The sequence below is a fragment of the Cricetulus griseus genome, chromosome 8 (genome assembly GCF_003668045.3).
Source record: "Cricetulus griseus strain 17A/GY chromosome 8, alternate assembly CriGri-PICRH-1.0, whole genome shotgun sequence".
In the NCBI taxonomy this organism is placed as follows: Eukaryota; Metazoa; Chordata; class Mammalia; order Rodentia; family Cricetidae; genus Cricetulus; species Cricetulus griseus.
Window position 1 is genome coordinate 50,971,416 of NC_048601.1, and position 21,280 is coordinate 50,992,695.

The 21,280-nt window shown below is 41.2% G+C and overlaps 1 protein-coding gene across 1 annotated transcript in view; it reads left to right on the forward strand.

Moving 5' to 3' along the window:
* Positions 1-21,280, forward strand: part of Adamts9 (ADAM metallopeptidase with thrombospondin type 1 motif 9) — a 156,391-nt gene that overhangs the window by 95,872 nt on the left and 39,239 nt on the right. The window contains exons 29-30 of the mRNA XM_035448871.1: positions 12,947-13,114; positions 19,783-19,956. Of these exons, the coding sequence (XP_035304762.1) occupies positions 12,947-13,114; positions 19,783-19,956 (342 nt within the window). The remainder of the gene's footprint in view (positions 1-12,946; positions 13,115-19,782; positions 19,957-21,280) is intronic.

Below are 21,280 nucleotides of genomic sequence, written 5' to 3' on the forward strand. Positions count from 1 at the left end.
CAGGACTGTGTATGACAACCCTGCCAAAATGGTACCAGAGCTGTGATGCTAGAGTAGTCTGTTGGTAGAAAAAAAGCAAATAAAATAAACCCAAGATACTGCCATTAGCCTAAGGAATTGCACAGTAGGATTTAACATGTAATGAAAGAATGAATTCCCCACCCCACCCCCAAAATTTAAACTATTTGATGGGAGACTGGAGAAAAGCAGACATTTACCCTTGACTCTCCATGAGATGAATGAATGCCATTTACTATAATAAAATTGAACCTTAAGTTCTTAATGGACTATGTCAAACAAGTCCTTTAAATTAAAGTTAGAGGGTCTGGGAAGTAGCTCAGTAGGGGAAATGTTTCCTGGCATGCACAGAGCCCTGGGCTCCAATCCTGATACCTCAAGAACTGGCCACAGAGGCACATTCCTATGAGTTCAATACTCAGGAGGTAGACACAGGAGGATCAGGAGCTTAAGTTCATCCTCAGCTACCCAGGGAGTTCAAGGCCACCCTGGGATACATGTAACCACATCTCAAATTCATTCATTCCATTCATTTATTCATTCATTCATTCATTCATTCATTCATCCATTCATTCATTCATTTTAAACAACAGAAATTTGACCTTTGCATACATGTATCTTGCCAGTAATTCAAGGTTAAGGATCTAACATGTGCAGATTTTCCCTAAATATGACGAGCAATGAAGCCACTATTGAAAATCACACTTGCTTGATTTAATGCACTCCTAGGCAGTCTCCAGTTGGCATCCCATTGGCTGTCTTAAACTTCTTGACTTGGCACACTAGGAACCCCTCTGTAGTTGACCAGGTGGTTTGGACTGGAATGGAGAAATAATAACAAAAACACTCAATTTTTGGAACTGTGCTATGAGCCAAGTCCCAGATCATTTGTGCTGCATACATCATTGATAATCCACATGTAATCCTTTGGTTGGGTCCATTGTGCAGGTAGGAAAAATTGAGATGCCAGAAAGTTAAGTATGTTCCCAATATCCTGTGTCAGGAAGCTTTGGATACACATCTGATGGAGTCCGAAGCTCTGAATTCTGAGCTGACTCAAATCTTCTGAAAGTTCCTTTAAGGAGAAAGCCACCCCTTGCCCAGGTAAATTGTTTAGCCCTACCTCTGCTTTTGAAAATTCCTCCAGGCCGAGTCATTGAGATCTGAAGCTTCCTAAGAGAGTTTTAGGCAGGACCTGCTTTTCTCCATTTACTTATCACTAGTGAGGGGAAGCTGAACATTTGCATTGTTTTAACTGGGTCTTTTTGACACTTCACTTGCTTTAATAAAGCTGTCTAGAGACCTTGGAAATTGGAATTGGTCACTCTGAGCACTGACTTTGAAATGGCTTCGTTTTTTCTCCCTGACTGTTTACAGTACTCTGGAAGGCTGAGGATTCATGTGTCTGTCTTGGAAAAGTCCTGTGACTAAGAACATGCTGTCTTTCTGGATATGGCTTGATCCTAACATCTGGAGAATTAGAACCTGGCCAAATAGATAGGTGTACTGGGGGCAGCTTATCAAGAGCCAGTAGACACATGCTTAGGTGTCACTCCACACAATTCACAGTTACAAAATCTTGGGCTCCCTAGTCCTGCATAAACCTATATGGGTTCTAAACAAAAAAGGTATTTTTTAAAAGGTCAGTGCCAAAGGGGGCCATACTGGATTGGAGTCAGTGTGGAAGTTTTCAGATTTTTGCACATAGGTTTTCAGTCAGAAGGGAAATAGAAATTACCTGGCCCTGATAGACTGATAGACAGTCTTGCCTTGCCTTGCTTTTTTCTTCTTCTCCTCTTCCTTCTCCTTATCCTCCTCCTCTTCCTTCTTCTTCTCTTCCTCCTCCATCTTCTCCTTCTCCTCCTCCTCCTCTTCTTATGGAGACAGTCTCATGTATCCCAGGCACAGAATTATAGAGTTCTATCACCAGACTTGCTTTTATTCAATGCTGTGAATCAAGCATGGAATTTCATAGATACTAGGAGAGCGCTCTGCCACTGAAATTGCATCCCTAGCTCTTGCCTAGTGCACATGTTTACTATATATATATATATATATATATATTATATATATATATATATATATTATATATTTCTACCTGGAAAGCATAAGTCAATCTAAAGTGGCATTGCTGTGTAGAAGTAACATTATATAACCCTGAGGGAGCATAGTGAAATCAGCAGTTAGAGATTAACTCTTTCTTACTTCCCTTTTCCCCTTCCTTCCTTTTTGTCTTTCTTCTTGATTGTCATTGCTGTTGTTTGACACAGGTTATCATCATGTAGCCTAGGCTGGCCTTGAATTTAGGATAGCCCTCCTATCTGGACTTCCTGAATGCTGGAGTTTCAGGCAGCATGTGCCACTACTTCCAGCTAGAGCTGAACGTTCAGGGCTTGTCCATCATTTAGGGGTAGCATAGTATTCTGAGTTTCTAGTTTCTGCCTTTTGCTGTTTTTTTTTTTTATGTTACAATCTCAGATAAGCTTCCTCTTGGTTGTCCCTTGCTGTATTCAGCTTTATAGTTGTGAATTAAATATTAAACTACTAGGGTAATTAGTCAGTTTGGAGGTGAATGGACACAAGAGATTAGAGAGAACGATTGTTATTTATTTGTCTTTAAAATAAAGCACTGTGAAAATGCAGACTTACTACCTCAGTGTTCTTGGGATAAATGGCTGTAGCTTAGGTACCATTCAAGCATGTATTCATTTGTGTACTGTATAATTACGTGGGTGTTTTTCCATACACCAGGCATGTTTCTAGTCACTAGGGATTGAACAGAGTATACATGTGCACGTGCAAACACACACACATTCTCAAAAATTATTAAGTGTATATTCTAAGGAGTGAGAGAAACCTATAAATCACAATGTAAAATGGAATAAAGATTTTGAAAGAAGATGATAAAAATTTATAGATAAAACTAGATTAAGGGGAAAGAGTAGGGAAAGGAAACTAGTGTCTTAAGATTTGAGGAAGTCTCCAATAGTCTCTATTTGAACAAAGATAAGGGGAAACACAAAAGAAAACCAAGCAGCATCCTGAAACAGGATGTTTCTGGAGGCAGCAGTGTGCTGTACTTAGTGGTTCAGAGAGGCCAGGGGAGCTGAAATAGAGGTGGTAGAGACAGGATACAGGAATTACAGAGGGAATGAGGACCTGGAGATACATTGTGGTGTGAGCCCTGGGAGGCAAGAGCTAGATCACTGAGAGAGAGATAAGAAGCCCCTCGGGTGGGATTGGATGGGTTGAACAGGAACATGGGTTTATTTTAAAAGGTCAACTCTGGCTTCTGAATTCAAGGAAGGAAGCAGGGAAGCCCCTTTCTAGGAAGCCATGCTGTACCTGAAATGACAACAATGGCAAAATGAGGACAACAGTGGCCCAGAGAACTGTTGCCACAGGAAAGATAATGAGGCATGGGAGGCTCCTGATATTTTTTTTTTTTGACGTAGAGTTTAAAGGATTAGCTGAAAGTCTGGATATAGAGTACAAAAGAAATAATATTGTCAAATGACTCCAAGTTTTATGAACTAGGAAAATTGAAGTATGGTAATCCTATTGTTTAAAATGGAAATATATATAGGAGGAACAGATGCGTGGAGAGATAGAATTTCTGTGGGGAAAATATTCATTTGAGATGCATGTTTGCCGTGATTTCACAGCTCTGCTGAACACCAATGCAAGTAGATGTTTTCAATGTTAGATGTCTTTAGTTAGATAACAGAGGGAGACGTGGTACTTACCAAACCATAGCCTTCTTCCAACACCAGTGCAAGTAGATATTTGTAGTATTAGATGTCTTAAGTTAGCTAAAAGAGGAAAACATGCTACTTACCAAACTATATCCTTCTTCCTTAGTCTTTAGATACCTTCTTCAAAAAAAACTTAGGGTAGTACTGTAATAATTTAAATTTGTAAAACAAACAAAAAATAAACATAATTCTAGTCTTTCCTAATGTCAAATCATTTATTTTGTGTACATGTCAGTCTTTATTTCTTCTCCTCTCATCCCTTTTCAGTGGCATTTTTCATCCATTTCTTTACCAAAATGTGGGCAGAAGGAGGAAATAAGAAAAGAGATAAAGGATTTGAATACAGCATGTTGAAAGAGACGAAATGCTATTTGATCTCTCAGTAGAATGATGTGAACTTGGATGAGCATTTGATTCAATTAATGTTTAAAATGACCTTTTGTCCATCTGTTCAGACACCAATGTCTGCAAACAATCTCAAATGTTTATGCATACATAACTTCTGGGGTTGGATTAGTATCCACCCAAACACCACTTGGTTATCTAAGCTGCTTCTTAAAAAGTAGTGTTTGTTTCTTTTTTCAGTTCTCGCTTGGTATCTTGGGGGTGTGAGGGGTTCCAGAACCCCTTGCTTGGAATCCCTAGGCTCTGTAGATGGAGAAGTTCAGTTACTTTATAAGAAATAGTATAGCATTTCTGAACAACCTATGCTTGTCTTCCACACTACTTTAAATCAATGTAAATGCCCTACAAATATTTCTGTGCTGTTTAGGAAGCGATAACAAGAAAAGTCTCTACATGTTCGGAGCAGGTGTAATTTTTCCCCAGATATTTTTGATCCAAGATTGGTTGGATCTGTGGACTCAGAGTCTCTAGACATAGGGGGCCACCTGTGTGATCTATTTCACAGCTGCTTCATATAAATAAAGACGCTCCCTTTACCCCAAGGGAGAAAGGGAAAAGGGGCCAGATAGGCTGAGAAAGCAGTGTAGGTTGGAGGAGACAAAATGAAAGGCACACTGCTTCCATGTCTTCTGGATGACTAATTGGAACATGGCTAGAAAGGGATGCAGTTCAACAGGCACACACTACAGTCAAGAGACAAACTGATGAATTGCTTTCCTGCAGAAGCATTCCTGGTGGTGACTGAAGCTTCCCAGACCTTGGATACTAACATAGGTCACATCAAGTGGGACTGCCAAGGCTTGACAGCAGCTAACTGACACACATCTCCAGATTGCCTTGACCCCCCCCCACCCCCGCCCCAGCCCACATTTGATCACAATCCACCTTCACATTTCAAGAAATTTTGGTTACTGTTCCCACTAGCCATAGTTTACCCATCAATTACTAACTCAGACACTTCTTAATTCTCTCCCTTCCAGGTATGTGTGTGTGGCAAATGGGAGCATGGATGTGAATACTAAAATATGTGTGGGTCCGTGTGCATGCATGTGCTCCTGAGCAGATGTGCACATGTGCAGAGCCCCAGGTCGTCTCCATCTTATTCACTGAGTCAGGGCCTCTCAGGTGAACCTAGAACACTCCAGTACAGCCAGTCTTAGCTAGCCAGCTTGCCCTAGGAACCCGTCTCCTCCTTCTGAGCTCTAGAATTTCAGGATCATCAGGCCCAACTAACATTTACACGAGTCTAGGTATTTAAATACCAGCTCTCATGTTTACAACACAAGTGTTTTAACCACTGGGCCATCTCCCTAGTCTACTTCTCAGACACTTCTTCACTTACCATTGGAATATCCGACTAAGGATTTTGGAGTTTGTGTCTCACCCGCTAACCTCTTTTGCTTCCAGCTGTTTTCATAAACAGTTTTTATTGTAGGCAGAATGGGTCCTTACACCATCAATCCTTTCCTGAAAAACACCAACACCTTCATTGTATTTATGTCAGATTACAAATAGCGATAATGGGTAACCTGGAGAAGGGCATAAGAACTACATAGCTGGGCAGTGGCCTTGGGCAAGGGAAATCACAGGGGACACAAGGAGGATCAGGCCCAGCAATGGAACACACCTCATACTGTCAGAGCACCATTTAGCTACAAGAGAATTCACCAGACAACGTATTTGCAGATTTTCATGATTTTTGTGTCTCTTTTGATAAGGAAAAAACTGTAATAATCACATTCTTACTGAACAAAATGAATAGCAGCTTAGATTTTCAGATTGTCTAGCTTAGTGCACTACTGGATTTAGTGTTAAAATACATCTCCCCCTCTCATACGAACTAGCTACACTGGGAGAATGAAGGTGGGAGAGAGGAAGCTGGGGAGTTCTGTGCCTCCTAATTCTTGGGGGGTTGTTGGATTGCGAGTGTGAGCTCTTCTTGCTGCTTTCCTCTGTTTAGTTACCTGGCCCTGGCATCTCTCTTGTTGAGAGAGGTCACCTACTTGACCTCAATATTGACAGATGTTTTGAAGTGTGCCCCAATAGTTGACATATGAATCACAGTTCCTTTCCTTAGATGCTTTGACATTTAGCATTAACAGAGCAATGGGGTGGAGTGAGGCCAGGAATGAGAAGGTGGCCCAGTGCCCCTTCCGGCTGGGATGATTGTGACTACCGTATCAGCTTTCTTCTTTGCTGTTCCCTGGCAACCTCATGCTTTCTGGGGTTCCTTTCATGCTAATATGTGTCAGAGTAGTCCTAGATATAAATAGCCATCAAGCAAGCCTGTCAACACTGACTTTACACCCTGAAATCACAGTTCTTATTTCCTACTGAAACTCTCTTTTCCTCTTCAATAGTTTGATTCTTGACAAAGGTTAGAAACTACTCCCACATGAGCATAGATAGGAAGGGAGATACTATGATTGTCTCCTGTTAACAGAGAACAAGTCTAAGCCAAGAGAAGTTATGTGACCCCAGTAGCACAGTGGTAAGATGGCAGTTAGGATACCAGCTGATGTCTGCCTGACTTCAAACCCTCTGTTGCATTTTGGAGAAGGAGGACCCCTTGTGACCAGCTGTCATTTCCTGTCTTAGTTCCCATGCACCGCCATCTCTTGGACTCTGTTCTTTCCTGGCTCTGTGGGCCCACTCTTGCTTTTGTTAGCATTGGCACTGGACATCCCTCAAAGTCAAAGAGTATAATGACTGCTTGCTTTCACTCTGGCCCTTCATGCTAACTGTAGATGACATGGCTGACTGGTAAAGCAAAAGAGTGAGTTCCTGGTTGGCCATGGTTCTGGGCCACAACCCTCCAGGGTGACTAACATCTAATGTTTTCCTCTTCAGATCATCAAAACTGTATGTGTGCCTTTCTCTCTGCCTGACCTTAAGTGTGTCATCTCGAGTCTTCTCAAGCCTTAGGTAATCTTCATGATGGCTCACATTTCAAATATCTGAGAAACTGACCCTCCCCTCTGTGAACTGAGAGCCCCTAACTTACAGCCTACAACCTTCCATCCGTAACTGTGCCAAGACCCTTTCATCAGACAACTGAAATGATATTTCACTGCAGGGCATTAGGCAGGCCGCAAAGGGTTGATTTACCTCAAAATGGCCAAGAGACAAGCAAGGTGTGTTTTCAGCTAAGGGGCAATGTGGGCTTTTATTTTTGTGATTGTATCTGTTCTTTACAATGCCTTCAGATTCCCAAGTGTTGATGATACCTTGCAAACCTGTTGAAGTCAGAACTATTAGCACGGCTTAGCCACGCTCTTTTTATGAGGCTGAGTTATCAGAGGACTCTGAAGGAGTCTTACAAGGCCTTTCTCAGAGGTCCTTGCTTCCAGGCATTCCCATAGGGAGGCAGAAGGGAACAGTTATATGAATTACCCAGCTCCTTATCTAGTCTAAGGATTAACACGGTGATCATGGAGGTATTTAACACTGTATTTAAAGCTCTGCTGCTTCCTAGTTTTGTGACCTTGGGTTAGTCACTCTTATTCTTAGGCCCTCAGCATCTTTATCTGTATAAAAGACCTCTAATAATACTTGGGCCACATGTTTCTTTGGAATCAAATGAGAGAAGCTAATTACTTTAGCTCAATGTCCTGTTCATATTAACAATTAAGTAGGAGATGCCTAATCTAGCATTTAGTAATTATGACCAAAGTCTATCTTTGGGTAGCCTTTTTATATCTTCACTTTATAGCAAATTAGTTCAGTGGTAGCACTGAGAGATTCTAAGGGGTTCTTTATGAATATAATATGTCACTATGGTGCTGTTGCATGATGACTATAGCTTTTGTGTGTTCATTCACTTCATAAATATGCTCTGACTGGCTATGGTGTATAGAGAAATAAATGAAAAATGCATGAACTGTAGATACTCTCTACTGTCTTTTCCCATCTTCCAATGGTTCTCTCGGTCTGCCACTCATCAGTATTTGAAGCTGTGGCCCAAAGTCTATAGCCTCAGATTTACATTGTCTCTATGGTAGAACAAAAGCTATAGACAGTTGTCTTTTCACCTTCCCCAGGGTTGTGACCCTGTGCACTGTTCACTTCGTTTATTGCTGCATTAGCAATGGCATGCCTGAGCCTTGCATATAGCATTGCGTCCTCTCTGATGGCATACCTTCTGGGTGACATTTAACTTTGTTTTGTTAAAGGCAAAATGAAACTAGAATCAAGAAAAGCTTCTTGTTGTGACCAATAATTTTTAATGTAATGATGTTCAAATTCTTTAGAAACAGAAGAAAAAGGGCTTGAGAAGTCATGAATACAATAGAACTCTGTCTACCTAACTCAGAATGATATTAGCCATCTGACTCTTAGAAGAGTCTCACTTTGTTGCTAATAGGCCCCAGCACGTGGCCTTCTCTTGCTCTATCAGTCCTTGTTATTTTCTACTTGTAATTAGTCAATCCTGGACTTAGACATATACACGGTTGATTAGGATCCCTCACTACACATTTCACATAGACACAGCCTCATCTGTCAAGATTACAAGTCATCTGTGCAGACACTAAACAATGGCTGTCATCCTAGACCACCCACTAACCCACATCTTTCAGACATCTGGTACAGTTCAGCCAGTCCTGGCCCATAGCCTCTCAGACCTGGAACCCTCAAGCTCCACCCAGATGCTTCCTACTAGCCATGCTCCATAAGTACACCTGGCCCCCACCTTCTTCTTCTTACCTCTGTTCTTCCCTTTTCTTCCTTCTGGGTTCTTTATGGTGAACTTGCCAAGCCCATACAGATCTCCATCACCATGGGGATGTCCATATCCTCAGCAATGGCACAGCCCAGAGAATTCATTCTTTTTTGGTATTCAGCCTTTCTCAATCAGGCATGGATATCAGGGTTGTTTTCAGACTTCTTGATGACTAAGGATCCATGACCCTTAGCACAAGTGACAAGATGAATGTAAGGATGTCTAAGACCAGGACCGGTGCACCAGACCCGCATCCATCCTCATACACAAAGCTACATCTCTAGAGAGCTTAAGGCCTGGGAAGAAATTAAGAACACGCTGCCTTCATCTTGAGTTTCATTCCCACCAACGGAGTGGAAATACAAGGATTTCAAATTTTAGACCTCAGTGAGTAGAAAGTATCAGTATATCTGAACACAACCCAGCCCTGAGCATGCCCTTTGAATGGTCTCACAAAAATAAAAGCTTAAAATCCCAGGCATTCAGCTAGCTGACCTTGGTTCTAAGTACCAAGCAGTGGTTATGTTGTTCAGAATCTTGCTCAAATGGTGTGGGGTGGGCAATCAATCTCTTAAATAAGTTGAGTCATTTCCCAAAAGAAAAAAGTCAGTATTACTGGCAAACTAGGAGGCTATTTCAGCTGTGAAATGTAAGGAATTAAATGTTCCCAGGAGCAAGAACTTTCAGATACGTAGCCATGACGTACTAAATATAACAACCATGTCTTGGTGACTCGGGTTGATATAAATGTCATCTTTGCCTGGGAAAAGACTGGGAATGATCAGATGGAATTTTCCCTCGGAATGTAAGAGCTAGAACCTGTGTTTATTTGATTATCAAAGTGACAGCTCCTTTATGAAGTCATAATAGACCCATTAATAAGCCTGTTAGATTTGAGCATTTCTACGAGCAGAGGCTTTTCTTCATTGGTAATTTAGAAAACATTAAATGAAGAGCATTTGCTGTCAGATGAGACACCTTGAGAATTTCCTAATCACTTTGAGATCTTAATAATTCCAGGCAAATAACATGTGTAGTGAATCATGCTTAAGTCTTGCATTCTTTTTTTTTTTTTCATTGCCACTTGCATTCAAGTCCCCTTCAAAGAAAATGCACATAGAAATGGGTAGAGGGCAGCTAATCTATTTATCAAAGGCATCGTGTTTAGAACTTAGATCGTTCATCACTGGCTCATTGGCAGTAGATGCTAGTGGATTAGTGGCATACCTCACATGAGTTATTGACGACAAGATTCTTGATCATGTATTTTTTCCATAGCACTGTTATTATTCCCATCAGAAATATATTCACTTGTACTGGGACAGCATGTGTGACACCATATATAAAGCATTGTGGTTATACTGTTTTGCAAATACCACTTGAGTTGTCTCTAGTAACAGTGTCTGTCTCTATTATGGAGCTGTATTGGGATGCTGGGATGGCTATACAAGTCTTAGAGCTAGTAACACCCTAGGGCAGTGGCTGGCACATAGTGACTGTGAGAATGGTGAGACTTTTCTAATTCTGACTCTAGAGATCTTTACCTATTTTTAGACCGTGTCTTCTAATGACACTGGCAGAATATTAACTGTCTAACAAGCTCTTTCCTTACTTCACATTGAGGACTAGCTTCTTTGGACAGCTTGCATACTGAAATGACCATTCCTAAGGATATATTTGTTCTAAGTTCACTTGTGTCTATTTGATGAGCCAAAAACAAAAACAACCAAACAAAACAAAAGAACAAACCTAGCTTTTTACTCTAATCAAGTAAATGTGACCACCCACTATTCCCTATGCTTTTTGTCAGAACCATTTCCTACAAATAAAACACTTGACTCTCAGTGCTTTTTCTCCCAGTATTCACCATCTTTTCAAATGGTAGCAAATATTATCACTATCCGTTCAGTTGCCCAAACCAGAAATCTGAATGTCATCTTTGCCCTCTTCCCTTTTTCCCACAACTGACCCATAAGGTAATGCCTTTCTATTAAAAAAATACAACCTTAACCTGTCAATTTCTCCCACCCAAACCTTCTGTACATCACCACCACCTCTTTCTGGCACAAATGTACTGGCTTCCTTTATGGTTTCCATCATTTCTACTTACCCTGTATTCACATCTAGTACTCAACAGTCAAAGTAAAAATTTCCAAACAAAAATTAGATCATTCCTTATCCTGAATTAAGTCTCCTGAGAGATTTCCCACCATGTGCCGAATATAATTCAATCTAATTTTTATGACTTACAAGCTTGACTGGTGTAGCCCCAGCGAAGACTACACAGAGCACTCTCCCAATCACTTGAGTTCACTTGTTTCTTAGAAGTCAAGTCATGAGTATTCATAAACAGTACTTAGATTTGACATCACTTGAGCAATACTAATTTCTGTTACTTGTCTGTAAGCTCCCTGAGGTCAAGGACCATGTCAATTCTGTTATCACTGTATCTTCAGTGTGTCCCATACCCACATGGTGGGTATGAAGTAGATGTTTTGTTCATTAAGAAAATTAACTTATCCCAAATTATAATTATGACCTCATCTTTTCTTATTGAAGTGACATTTGAAAGCTTATGCACTGATGACTTACAATAGGCATTATTTTTGGGTTGTAAGAAGCCCTTGAACATGCTCCTCAGTACTCTCCATTTACCCAAACTCCACAGGTTTTGTTTGGATACAGACTTTCCAAGTAGGCTCCCTCTTTCCAAAGTGTAAAAATTACCATTTCCGTAATAGCTACTCCAAATCATATATTCATGAGTATTTCGCATCTTAAAGCAAAAAGTTAAAGCCAAATGTGTCAACAAACATATTTTAAATTTCTACCAGCCGCAGTTGAAATTTTCATAATGGTTTGTTTTTAACAGAAAACTATGTTTGGCACATTTATGAATGAGGTAATTTTGAGGACGTCTGGTAATAATGATAAAATTAGTATTAGGCTCCTTGTTTTACATGGAGCTGTTTGTCTATTAGGCATCAAAGGGTACTTTAGTAATTTAAGCCAAAAAAATAACAAAGTTATTGGAGGGAATAAAAAATGTTAAGTCGAGAGAAATGCGAAATCTGTTTTCATTGAGACTTTATCTTTTAGTCCTCATTCTTAAACTTACTGCCCTCTAGAAAGCAAGGCTATTATATTGGGAAATAAAATGTCTTTAAAGATCTGAGCCACCAGTTTAGGATGGCTATGGTAAGGACTCCGTAATTGCTAATGAGGCCTTGGATGTTGAATGTCTCAGTGCATCCATTGGGGCCAGCCTCTTGCCTGTTCTACAAGAAGCTGTCACATCAAATTCTTGTCCAAACTCCACGGGCACTTTGATTCCTAAACCTTTCTGAGAAACCTAATCTGAAATCAAAGTCAAGTTTCTTAGATGTGGTCAGACAAGGTCACATTTGAAACAGCCGAGTGAACCCACAGATCAAAGTTGAAAGGTAATGCCTCCCTCCTGAAGTTGGCACGGACTTACCCACCAGCTAACCTTTCAGTTTTTTTTTTTTTTTTTCTTGCCTTTTTCACCTCTTCCCAATGGTCTGGGAAAATGAGAGTTTTTTTTCCCTTAAAGAAATAGCTGGAGAGTTTACTTAAATACGATCTTTAAAACATTGAACATGGCCATGTCGGAAATGCACTTTATACCAATGAGTGAATCAGGAGACATTTTACTGAAGGTCTGTTCCACTGTTCTGCAGTGGGACTTCCCTCGGTAAAAAGGCCATAGTAATTTCAGGATCATGAGGTGGATTTCAGGTTAAGTTGTCATGATCTTCCCATGCTGCTGTGTCCACCAGCAGCCTGTCACATGGCCGCTGCTACAACGCATGGGCTTCTTTTTTTTTTCCTCTTGCCACCTTTCTTCCCTGTAAGGCTTTGAGTTATTCTCCAGAATGGCACTAGGAAAAGAGGGGTAATGCTAACTCTCATCAGATGTGACCTTATTGTCACATTACACTTTTTTTGTTTTGTTTTGTTTTGTTTTTTTTTAATCAAAGTCACTGTGATTAAAAAACAACAACCTTGCCATTGCTTTATATTGCAGTGTTCTGTCTCTTGTGGTCGAGGGCATAAGCAACGAAATGTTTACTGCTTGGCAAAAGATGGAAGCCATTTAGAGAGTGATTACTGTAAGCACCTTACTAAGCCACATGGGCACAGAAGGTGCCGAGGAGGACGGTGCCCCAGATGGAAGGCTGGCGCGTGGAGTCAGGTGAGCAATGCTTCTCCTCTACCCAAATGCTCCCTTCTGTTCAGCCCCATGCCTGACACCAGCACATTCATTTATGTTTCTCTGAGTTGTTTTCATTTTATGAACCAGGAGGAATCTTCACCTGGGCAGGCTGGGCGGCCTTGGACAAGTGGCCTAAGTGGTGCAGTTGTGAGGTTGAATCTCATACGGTGATGGATGACAGATGTCATCCATCAGTAACCCTTCAGTATCTTGACTGGTGACCTTGCATTGTCATTCACCACTTAGAAAAGCCCAGCTTAGATTGCACTGAGGTGCTCAGTTGTCACCTGATGAGAACTAAGGCTCAGTTTACCTTGGAGACTCTCAGATCATTATCCTGGCATACCTAACAGAAACAATGTAGGAGAGGGAGGGTGTAGTCTGAATTACTGTTTCAAGGGATATCTCTCTATCATGGCAGGGAAGGCACCGCAGCTGGCACAGCATGGTCTATGAGCCAGCATTTGGGGGCAGAGTCGTTCACATCTTGGCAGACCAGGAAGCCCAGAGACAGAGCTAAGGGTGGGACAAATATGTAACCCTCAAAGGCAGCCTCCAATGACCTATCTCTCCAGTAGTTATACCTCCCACCACAAAGGCTCCACAGCCTCTCCACTGTTTGTGAGCTAAGATAACCCCGTGGGACAGTTCACCTTCAAACCATCACAATTGCCAATATAAAATACTTGCTGATATCTCTCTACCTGTTTGATTCTTTACAACTGAGACTGGGAACATGAAGGAGAGCATGATGTCATTTTGTAGCTGTGTAGCATTGGGTGGTTTGTTTGACCTTCCTGAGCCTATTTCCTGTGGTTCTCTGTCTGTCTGCTTCCTGACCCACCAATGATCTGCAGCAATGAATGCCAAGTGCTTTGCTCAGGGGGGCTTGAATACAGTAGATACTTTGAATACAAAATATCCAGAGTGATATTTTGTTTGGATGAGAGTGATGTATGTATGCTTTAGTTGGGAAAGAGAAGAGGAACCCAGGACACCAGTTACAGTCTCTTGTTGAACCTGCAAATTAAAAGCTTTAATTTGCAACTTTAAAAGCTCGGCAAATTAAAGGCCCTGGTACCTAATCCTTAGAGTAGGCTTCACAACCCCACTGCTTGTATGTTTTCTCATCGTGGTTTAAGGTGATTGCTTGAAAGTAACAAGGTTCGATTTCTTTGAAAGTAAGTATTCTCTGCTTAATGGTGAGCCTTCTCTCTGCCAATCAATCGTATTCAGCAGGAGCTTTGCAGTCTTCTCATTCTTAGATGCTGTGGTGACTCAAGTCAATGACTCCTAAGGATCAGGAAAAACTAGGCTCCAGGTGGGTGGCCTCAGGAAGAATTCTCCCAGCTTTGGGTGCAGCCATGTTAACACGGGAAGAGCTGAGGATTTTCCACTTTAGTATTCTAGTGGAAAATTCCTCTAGAGATCTGAATGCTGCCTACATGTCCTTCACTGACATCATTGTTCTCTATAGCCATGCCCCACTTTACAAAAGTACACAGCGTAGTGAGGGCATCACTCCCCAGCACAGTAGCCTTGTCCCTCTGGAGGCTCCTGTCATAAAGAAACATCTGGGGTTTGCTTGTTGGCTTTAATTTAGCAATCAAAGAATCCATGTTCCGTCTTCCCCTGGCTTCTGTCGAGGATCATGTTCAAGGCAGTATGTCATACTTGTCATCCTCCTTAATGGTTTCTAAGTGGCCATTATCATCTTTTAACTTCCAGCCCTTTTGTTTTTGGAGCTATTCAGTTCATGCAAAGCCTGCAGCTAACATTATTTAAGATGCCACACTAATTAGGTTGTCCTCTTGTAGACTTTCATGCTCTGTTACTCTTCATTCGGTTCCTTGGCCTTTTCTTATCTACTTATCTAATGCATTTTCCCCCAGCATATTAAGCTCCGAGCATGTAAACACCATGCTTCTTAAAGGCCAATTTATTCACTAGAAAGATGCATAAAAGAATCTTTTGCTCTTTATTGGTAAACACAGACTGAGTTTTGCTACAATATCCAGGAAAAGCCTAAAATTGCTTATAAAGCTAGGATGGTTGGGTCTAAAGCCCTTTTTGTTTGTTTGTTTGTTTGTTTAGCAAACATAGATGATAGTATTATCAAATGCCTCCCTAGAAAGAAACACACCGGTTCAAGACGGTCACTCAGAATTGATTTGTAGGGGTAAATCATAAAAGAAGGAAAGACCCGAACATCACTGGGGCCACTAGCTGATGGAGAAAGACAGTCTGCTTAATTAAGGATTACTGGCTTGCTAATTATCCCGTGGTAAACAAGAATATTCCTAAGGCAATGATATTAAGCAAAAGTAATGAGCTCCCACTTGCTACAATATTTAAATTTTATATCTGGCCCTTCTATTTTCTGCTAGTATCTATACTCCAGTCATCATGACTTCAAGGTATGAAGAATAATTAGTACAGTTTTTCATCATGTCAAAATGTCTAACGATAAGACACATTGAATGTTGGCACAGGACTCTACCATACTTAATAATCCTTCCCCAAATGGAGTGTTTTGAGATGTAAAGTGGATGTTTCATTTCTGTGTCCTTTGAAATCTTGAAGCTGTAAAGGAAGTTCACTTTAAAAAAAAAAAAAAAGCTCACTAATGTCTTAAAGGATTTCTTTTTCCCTCAAACGGTCATGTCCAATTTGTTTGGAGGATATTGATCAAGAGCTAAGGAATGCTGATAAAATTTTAAGACAAAATTTGCCATTAGGTTCTTGATTCAGCCTGAGACTGTGAAGGCTCAATGTTCTCCTTGGACCAAAGCCTTCCAGGGTACAGTTTGTTAGGATTATACTGAACCTCCAGGAAGCCCTCTACCTACCCTTCAAATGATGGGGAAAAGCAGATTGGGTTGAAAATAGTATCTTTATTCTATCAGTCCTGAGTTCTCTCCATCATTTCATTCATCACCACTCCTGAGTACCTGGCCTTTTTCTCAGTTTAACACCTTTGGGGGCAGGATGGGCCTTACAAACCATGGGATGTCTCGACTTACTTCTTTACCAACATGATATGGAAGAGTGCTGTAAAGCCTTGGGGCCTTGGATTCCTATGAATTAAGTTTTACACCATCTTCGTTGCAAATATAGAAATGAAGCTGGCAGATTGCCCTTCAAATTACCCGCCGTTATTGATGTTTGTTTTTCCTGTAGTGAGAAGGAAAGCAACCTGATTGTGGTGTTTGCTGCAGGAGGCTTTCCACCTGTTTTCTGCAAACAGTGGTAAATATGTGGCTTGTGCCCTTTGAGAAATTAAGGAAGTGATCATATGAATTGTGATGAGAAACAGGGTTGCTTTAGTACTTTTTGGTCTCTTGGTTATTGTGGGTTTTATTTGGACCACCAAACTTGACGGTGCACCATTGTTTGAATATACACTTCTCACCCCAGGTTTCACTGGCATAGTATAAAGCATTGCTTTATGGCAGTACTGTGTTTTGAAACTAGGATCTCAGTTCTAATCTACAGTGGCATTGCTACATTGCCTTGCCGAATTTGATTTTGATTCGAATTTTGTGTTTTGTTTTTCCTTGAGCTAAGGTAATTGCCTCCATTCTTCATTTTATTTATTGACAGAATATCTACTGGAAAGGCTTATTAGGAAATAAAAATCATTTTATAGGAGGCAGTTAGCAATGTCTGGAGAAAAAGGAAGATGCCTTCCAAACATCCACAGCACTCCAAGTGCCCTGCTTGGCCCACCAAGCATTTTGCTGAGACCCTTCCATAGAACCCAGCATATGGGAAGTACTTCGTGAAAGTTTAGTGACTGGTGTTTTTATTTATCTAAGTTGGTTTATATGCTTGTTTTCAAGTTAGTTCCTACTTTAAAATAATGGTATCACTGTAATACTAGAAGAAATTGGTAGGGGGGATGAGGGGAGAAGCCTTTCTAGCTTTTCAGGTATGTGTTGATTCCCCAAACATAAGGAATTTCACAAATTTTGTTTGTTTGTTTGCTTGCTTGCTTTGGTTCTTAAATCTCAGTTAGTGTCAAGTTCCCCTTAAGCCAGTGACTTCTGCAATCTGGCATTGCACAGCAGGGAACCAAAAGAGATGAAGCCTGGCTCCCAGCTCAGCAGTCTGCAATGAGAAACATCTCCCTCCTTTCACACCCTTTCAAACAGGACCTGCCTGCCAAGATGATGGGAGGGCCACGTTAATAAGGGCAGTGCAGATGCCTCTGCCTTGAAGCTAAAAAGTTCATTGAGCATAACTAGATGCAGGAGCATGCTGGGGACCCTTCCGGTGCTGGTTTTTTCCTCAGGGATTCTGCACAAACCTCTCAGAACTTCTCAGGAAAGCTAGCTGTCTCTGCCCATAAGTTGTTGTCTTCCAGGAACCAGTGCAGGAGAATGGAACACAGTTGCAGCATGCCTCTTTCTGCACGGATATTAGCACAAATGCGTTAACCAGAAAAGCAGGCTTTGCACCTCACTCTTCATTTAAGGCATGGTGATAGTTCTTAATTAATAAAAGTGTCATTTCAAAGATGTCTCCAATATTATGATAATCAGAAGCCAGAACAACATATTATATAGTTTTAAAAAAAAAAGTTTCTTGCGTCTCCATTTGTCCTATGCAGAATTATGAAACATTGTAAGAAGTGATTCTTCCAACTGTAGATATTTACGCCTCTTAGTACCTTACCTTCTCTGCACTCTAGGTACTTCTTTTTAGTAAGGATAGCATCTAAAGGAGGTTTGGAGGCCTGGGGAAATAGCTCAGCAGGGAAGTACAGGCTCTGCCACCATGAGTTTAGAATCCTGGCACCCTGGTCAAGATCTGAGTGCACACACTTGAGGTCCCATTGCTAAGGAAGCAGAGCCTGAAAGACGCCTGGTGCTTGTTGACCAGCCAGTGTAGACTGTGAGCTCTGTGCTCAGTAAAAGGCCCTTCCTCAAAAAATAGAGTGGAGAACTTTTGGAGATAATACCCCACATTGACTACTGGCCACCATACATAAGCCTGCAGACAACAAAGGAGTTTCATTTACTTAACAGCCTAATGAGTACTAAACGCTCTAAAGGTATTTCCCATTTTTCTTTGTTGTGAAACATTATGTGATTGTTCGACTTACATCAGCTTTGTATCAAATTCCAGTGGGTTTACATTATTATTCTCCTTTTACTTCTGCTGCACATTGTTCCAGAAGTCTATTCTTAGATACAAGAGTTCAACTTCAACTATCTAGTACTTTTTGGTTGCTGTTGAGGACATTTGAATGTTTCTGTCATTTTCTGGGTAGCTCTACTCCCATTCTTTTCCAGTACGGCAAGCGTAAAACATTACTCATGTAGGCCCTGTGAGCATTAAGTGGCTGTTGTCTGGAGACAAAGCCATTTGTGGCATTTAAGAGTCCTTGCCTTCTCCCAGAACATAATGACTTTAAAGTCTGGTTTCTTGTGGGTCACAAACTCATTCAATTCAATTAATCCAATTAAACCCAAACAATAGCAGCAATGTTGGGACGCAGCATTGTCTTCGGCTCACTTTGATGTGCGCTATGAGCCTTTTCCCCAGCATAGATTTCCCTGAAACAATAAGATTTCCCAAGCTTCCTTCTAAAAAGGAGCTTAAGCTGCAGAAGCATCCACTTGGGTGTACATCTTGACAGAATTTCCATCATTTGCAGAGCACCTTGAATTTTCCTACAAGTAAATCAGACAAGCGTGCAAGGGTAGCATTAAGAGCCTGGTTCTGTTCTAAGAAAAGACTTCCTCTTGGCTCCATGGCATGAATGTCAGATAACTTCGTTTTCTCCACACCAGGCAAATTAATAGAGACTGAGTTATCCCCCCAAAGTTGTTAATAACCACTAATAACTAAGTTCAGTATTATGCTCTTCTTTCTAATCAAAGGTTGCTGTTCATTTCTGGCTGCCAAAACCTTAATAAAGACAATAATTCTTGGCTTGCCCATAAGTAAGATTATGCAACCAGCAATGAGGAAACCATTAAAAAATTAATTTAGGGGAAAGTTAATTGGTGTTTTGCAACTTGGTCAACAAAATGTTTCATCGTGATTAATGGGATTTTTCAAGGGCTGAAAAACATTAAGCCTGGGGAAATTATTTTTCCTTATTAGCTTTTATTCTTCATCTATTCATTTGAGATTATAAGTAGGCAGAGATACTTAAGTGAATCCTGTGATTTAAACAAACAAACAACAAGCAAAGCAATGTTCTGTCTCCAGAAATAGAAACTAGAAAATAAAGGGGCTGGAGAAAGTCATTCTACTTGTTTGGCCTTAATCATCAATGGTTGGTTCTCTTTGGCTTCCACTATAGGACTGTATCTCCCAGTTTTCACAGGTCATACACCTTTTGTTTGTTTGTTTCAATGTGGCCGCATTACTTCTGGGCTGTGCTGTTTGCCCTCGATCTCTCCACCCTCCTTCATCCACTGAGAGCTTTGGTTTATCCCCACTTGTGGCTCCTGCTCCCTCTCCAGCATTGGCAGCTTTTGCCTTGGTGTCCCCCTCCTTGGAAATGAGAAAGCATCTTGACTGCTGTGAAAATCATTGGATTAAGAAAGCATTGCCCTCCTCTGTGACCCACCCCTTCCCGCCCTCCAGAACGAACGAGCCCAAGTGCCTACTTACATCCTGTGTCTTCTCAGTGCTCTGTGTCCTGTGGCCAAGGCGTGCAGCAGAGGCATGTGAGCTGTCAGATCGGGACACACAAAACAGCCAGAGAGAGTGAGTGCAGCCCACACACCAGACCAGAGTCGGAGCGTGTCTGCCAAGCCTCACCATGTCCTCTCTACACTTGGAGGGCAGAGCAATGGCAAGAAGTAAGTAGAGCCATGAAGTAAGTGCACACCTGCCTGCGTGTTGCTCCACCCCCTTGTCAGCATCATATCCGCACCCTATGGAGCCAGCAAAGCCATTGAGCACAGTGGCATTGTTGGCTCCTTCCCCAAAAGTTTGCTGTCAGGCTCTAGGCAATTCCTGTGTGTGTGTCCCTGTGTTCTTGACTGTTCCAAAGCTGTGTTCACTGAAATGGTGTGTGTGTGTCTGGGGCGGGGGGTGCTTTAACATGCCTTTGGCCAAGAGAATAAACATAGAGACAACTTTTACAGGAGGGGAGAAGGGAGGAATATTTTAATATGTCAGTTTTGATTTGGTTATTCTGTGTTCATTTAAGTAGCCATAAACTGCAAGTCACAACACTTGAGGTAAAACCTAGGCTTTATTTTTCCTCTTTCTGTGGCATTGAGTGTCATGGAGCAAAGATGAGCATTCATGTGAAACACTCATTAATTAGTGTAGAATTTCCAACAGTTTCAACAATGGATGGAATCCGAAGAACTGTTGAGTTAATGCAGAAATAGGCCATACTTATTTTTCCTCCACTCCACAAGTTAATTCTTGACTAAAGCAGACTCTGAAATGTCCATGTTGAAAAGTCTAGTTGCTGGGAGGGTGGTGGGTAAGACATTAGAAGGAGGTAACCCCAGTTCCCAGAACAGAATGCTATATTATAGAAAGAGGGGGACAGAGTTGGGAAGTAAAATCAGACCTGCTGCCATTGGAATGAAATAAAATATGCATACTGCCAAAGCAGGAAGATGAAAGACTCCCCTGCACTGAGAGTGGTCCTCAACTCAAGGCAGCATGGTTTGGAAGTCATTGTTCTGCACTTCATACTAGGTTGGGAGCTTTCTGTCCATCATCTCACTTCATCTTTTGAGAAGCTAGATGAGGTGAGAATTATTATCATCCCCTTTTTCAGGTGGCAAAACTAAGGTTGAGACAGACTTTGTCATGTGTCCAGGTGGCCCACATCCAGCAACTAGCTGTTTGTTCTCTTAAGTCTTCATGACTTTCCAAGGGTGTATTCTGCACCCTTGGGATCAGTTTCCCAGGATGAACCTATTCCTTACTACAGTGATTCTTTTCTTTAGGAATTCCTCCTTCTCCATTGGCCTAGTCTATATGACTCATTTTCCTTCTAGACTTTTCTTTGCTTCTGTCAGATAGTGTTGGGAAAAATACCTGTTAAATTGTATTGTTAAATTGCAGATTACTTGAACTGGAGCCAGATACGGTATCTATCAGGATGCTTTGAATAACATCAGTGTGGTCCCTACCTCAGCTCTGCCATCAATAGCCATG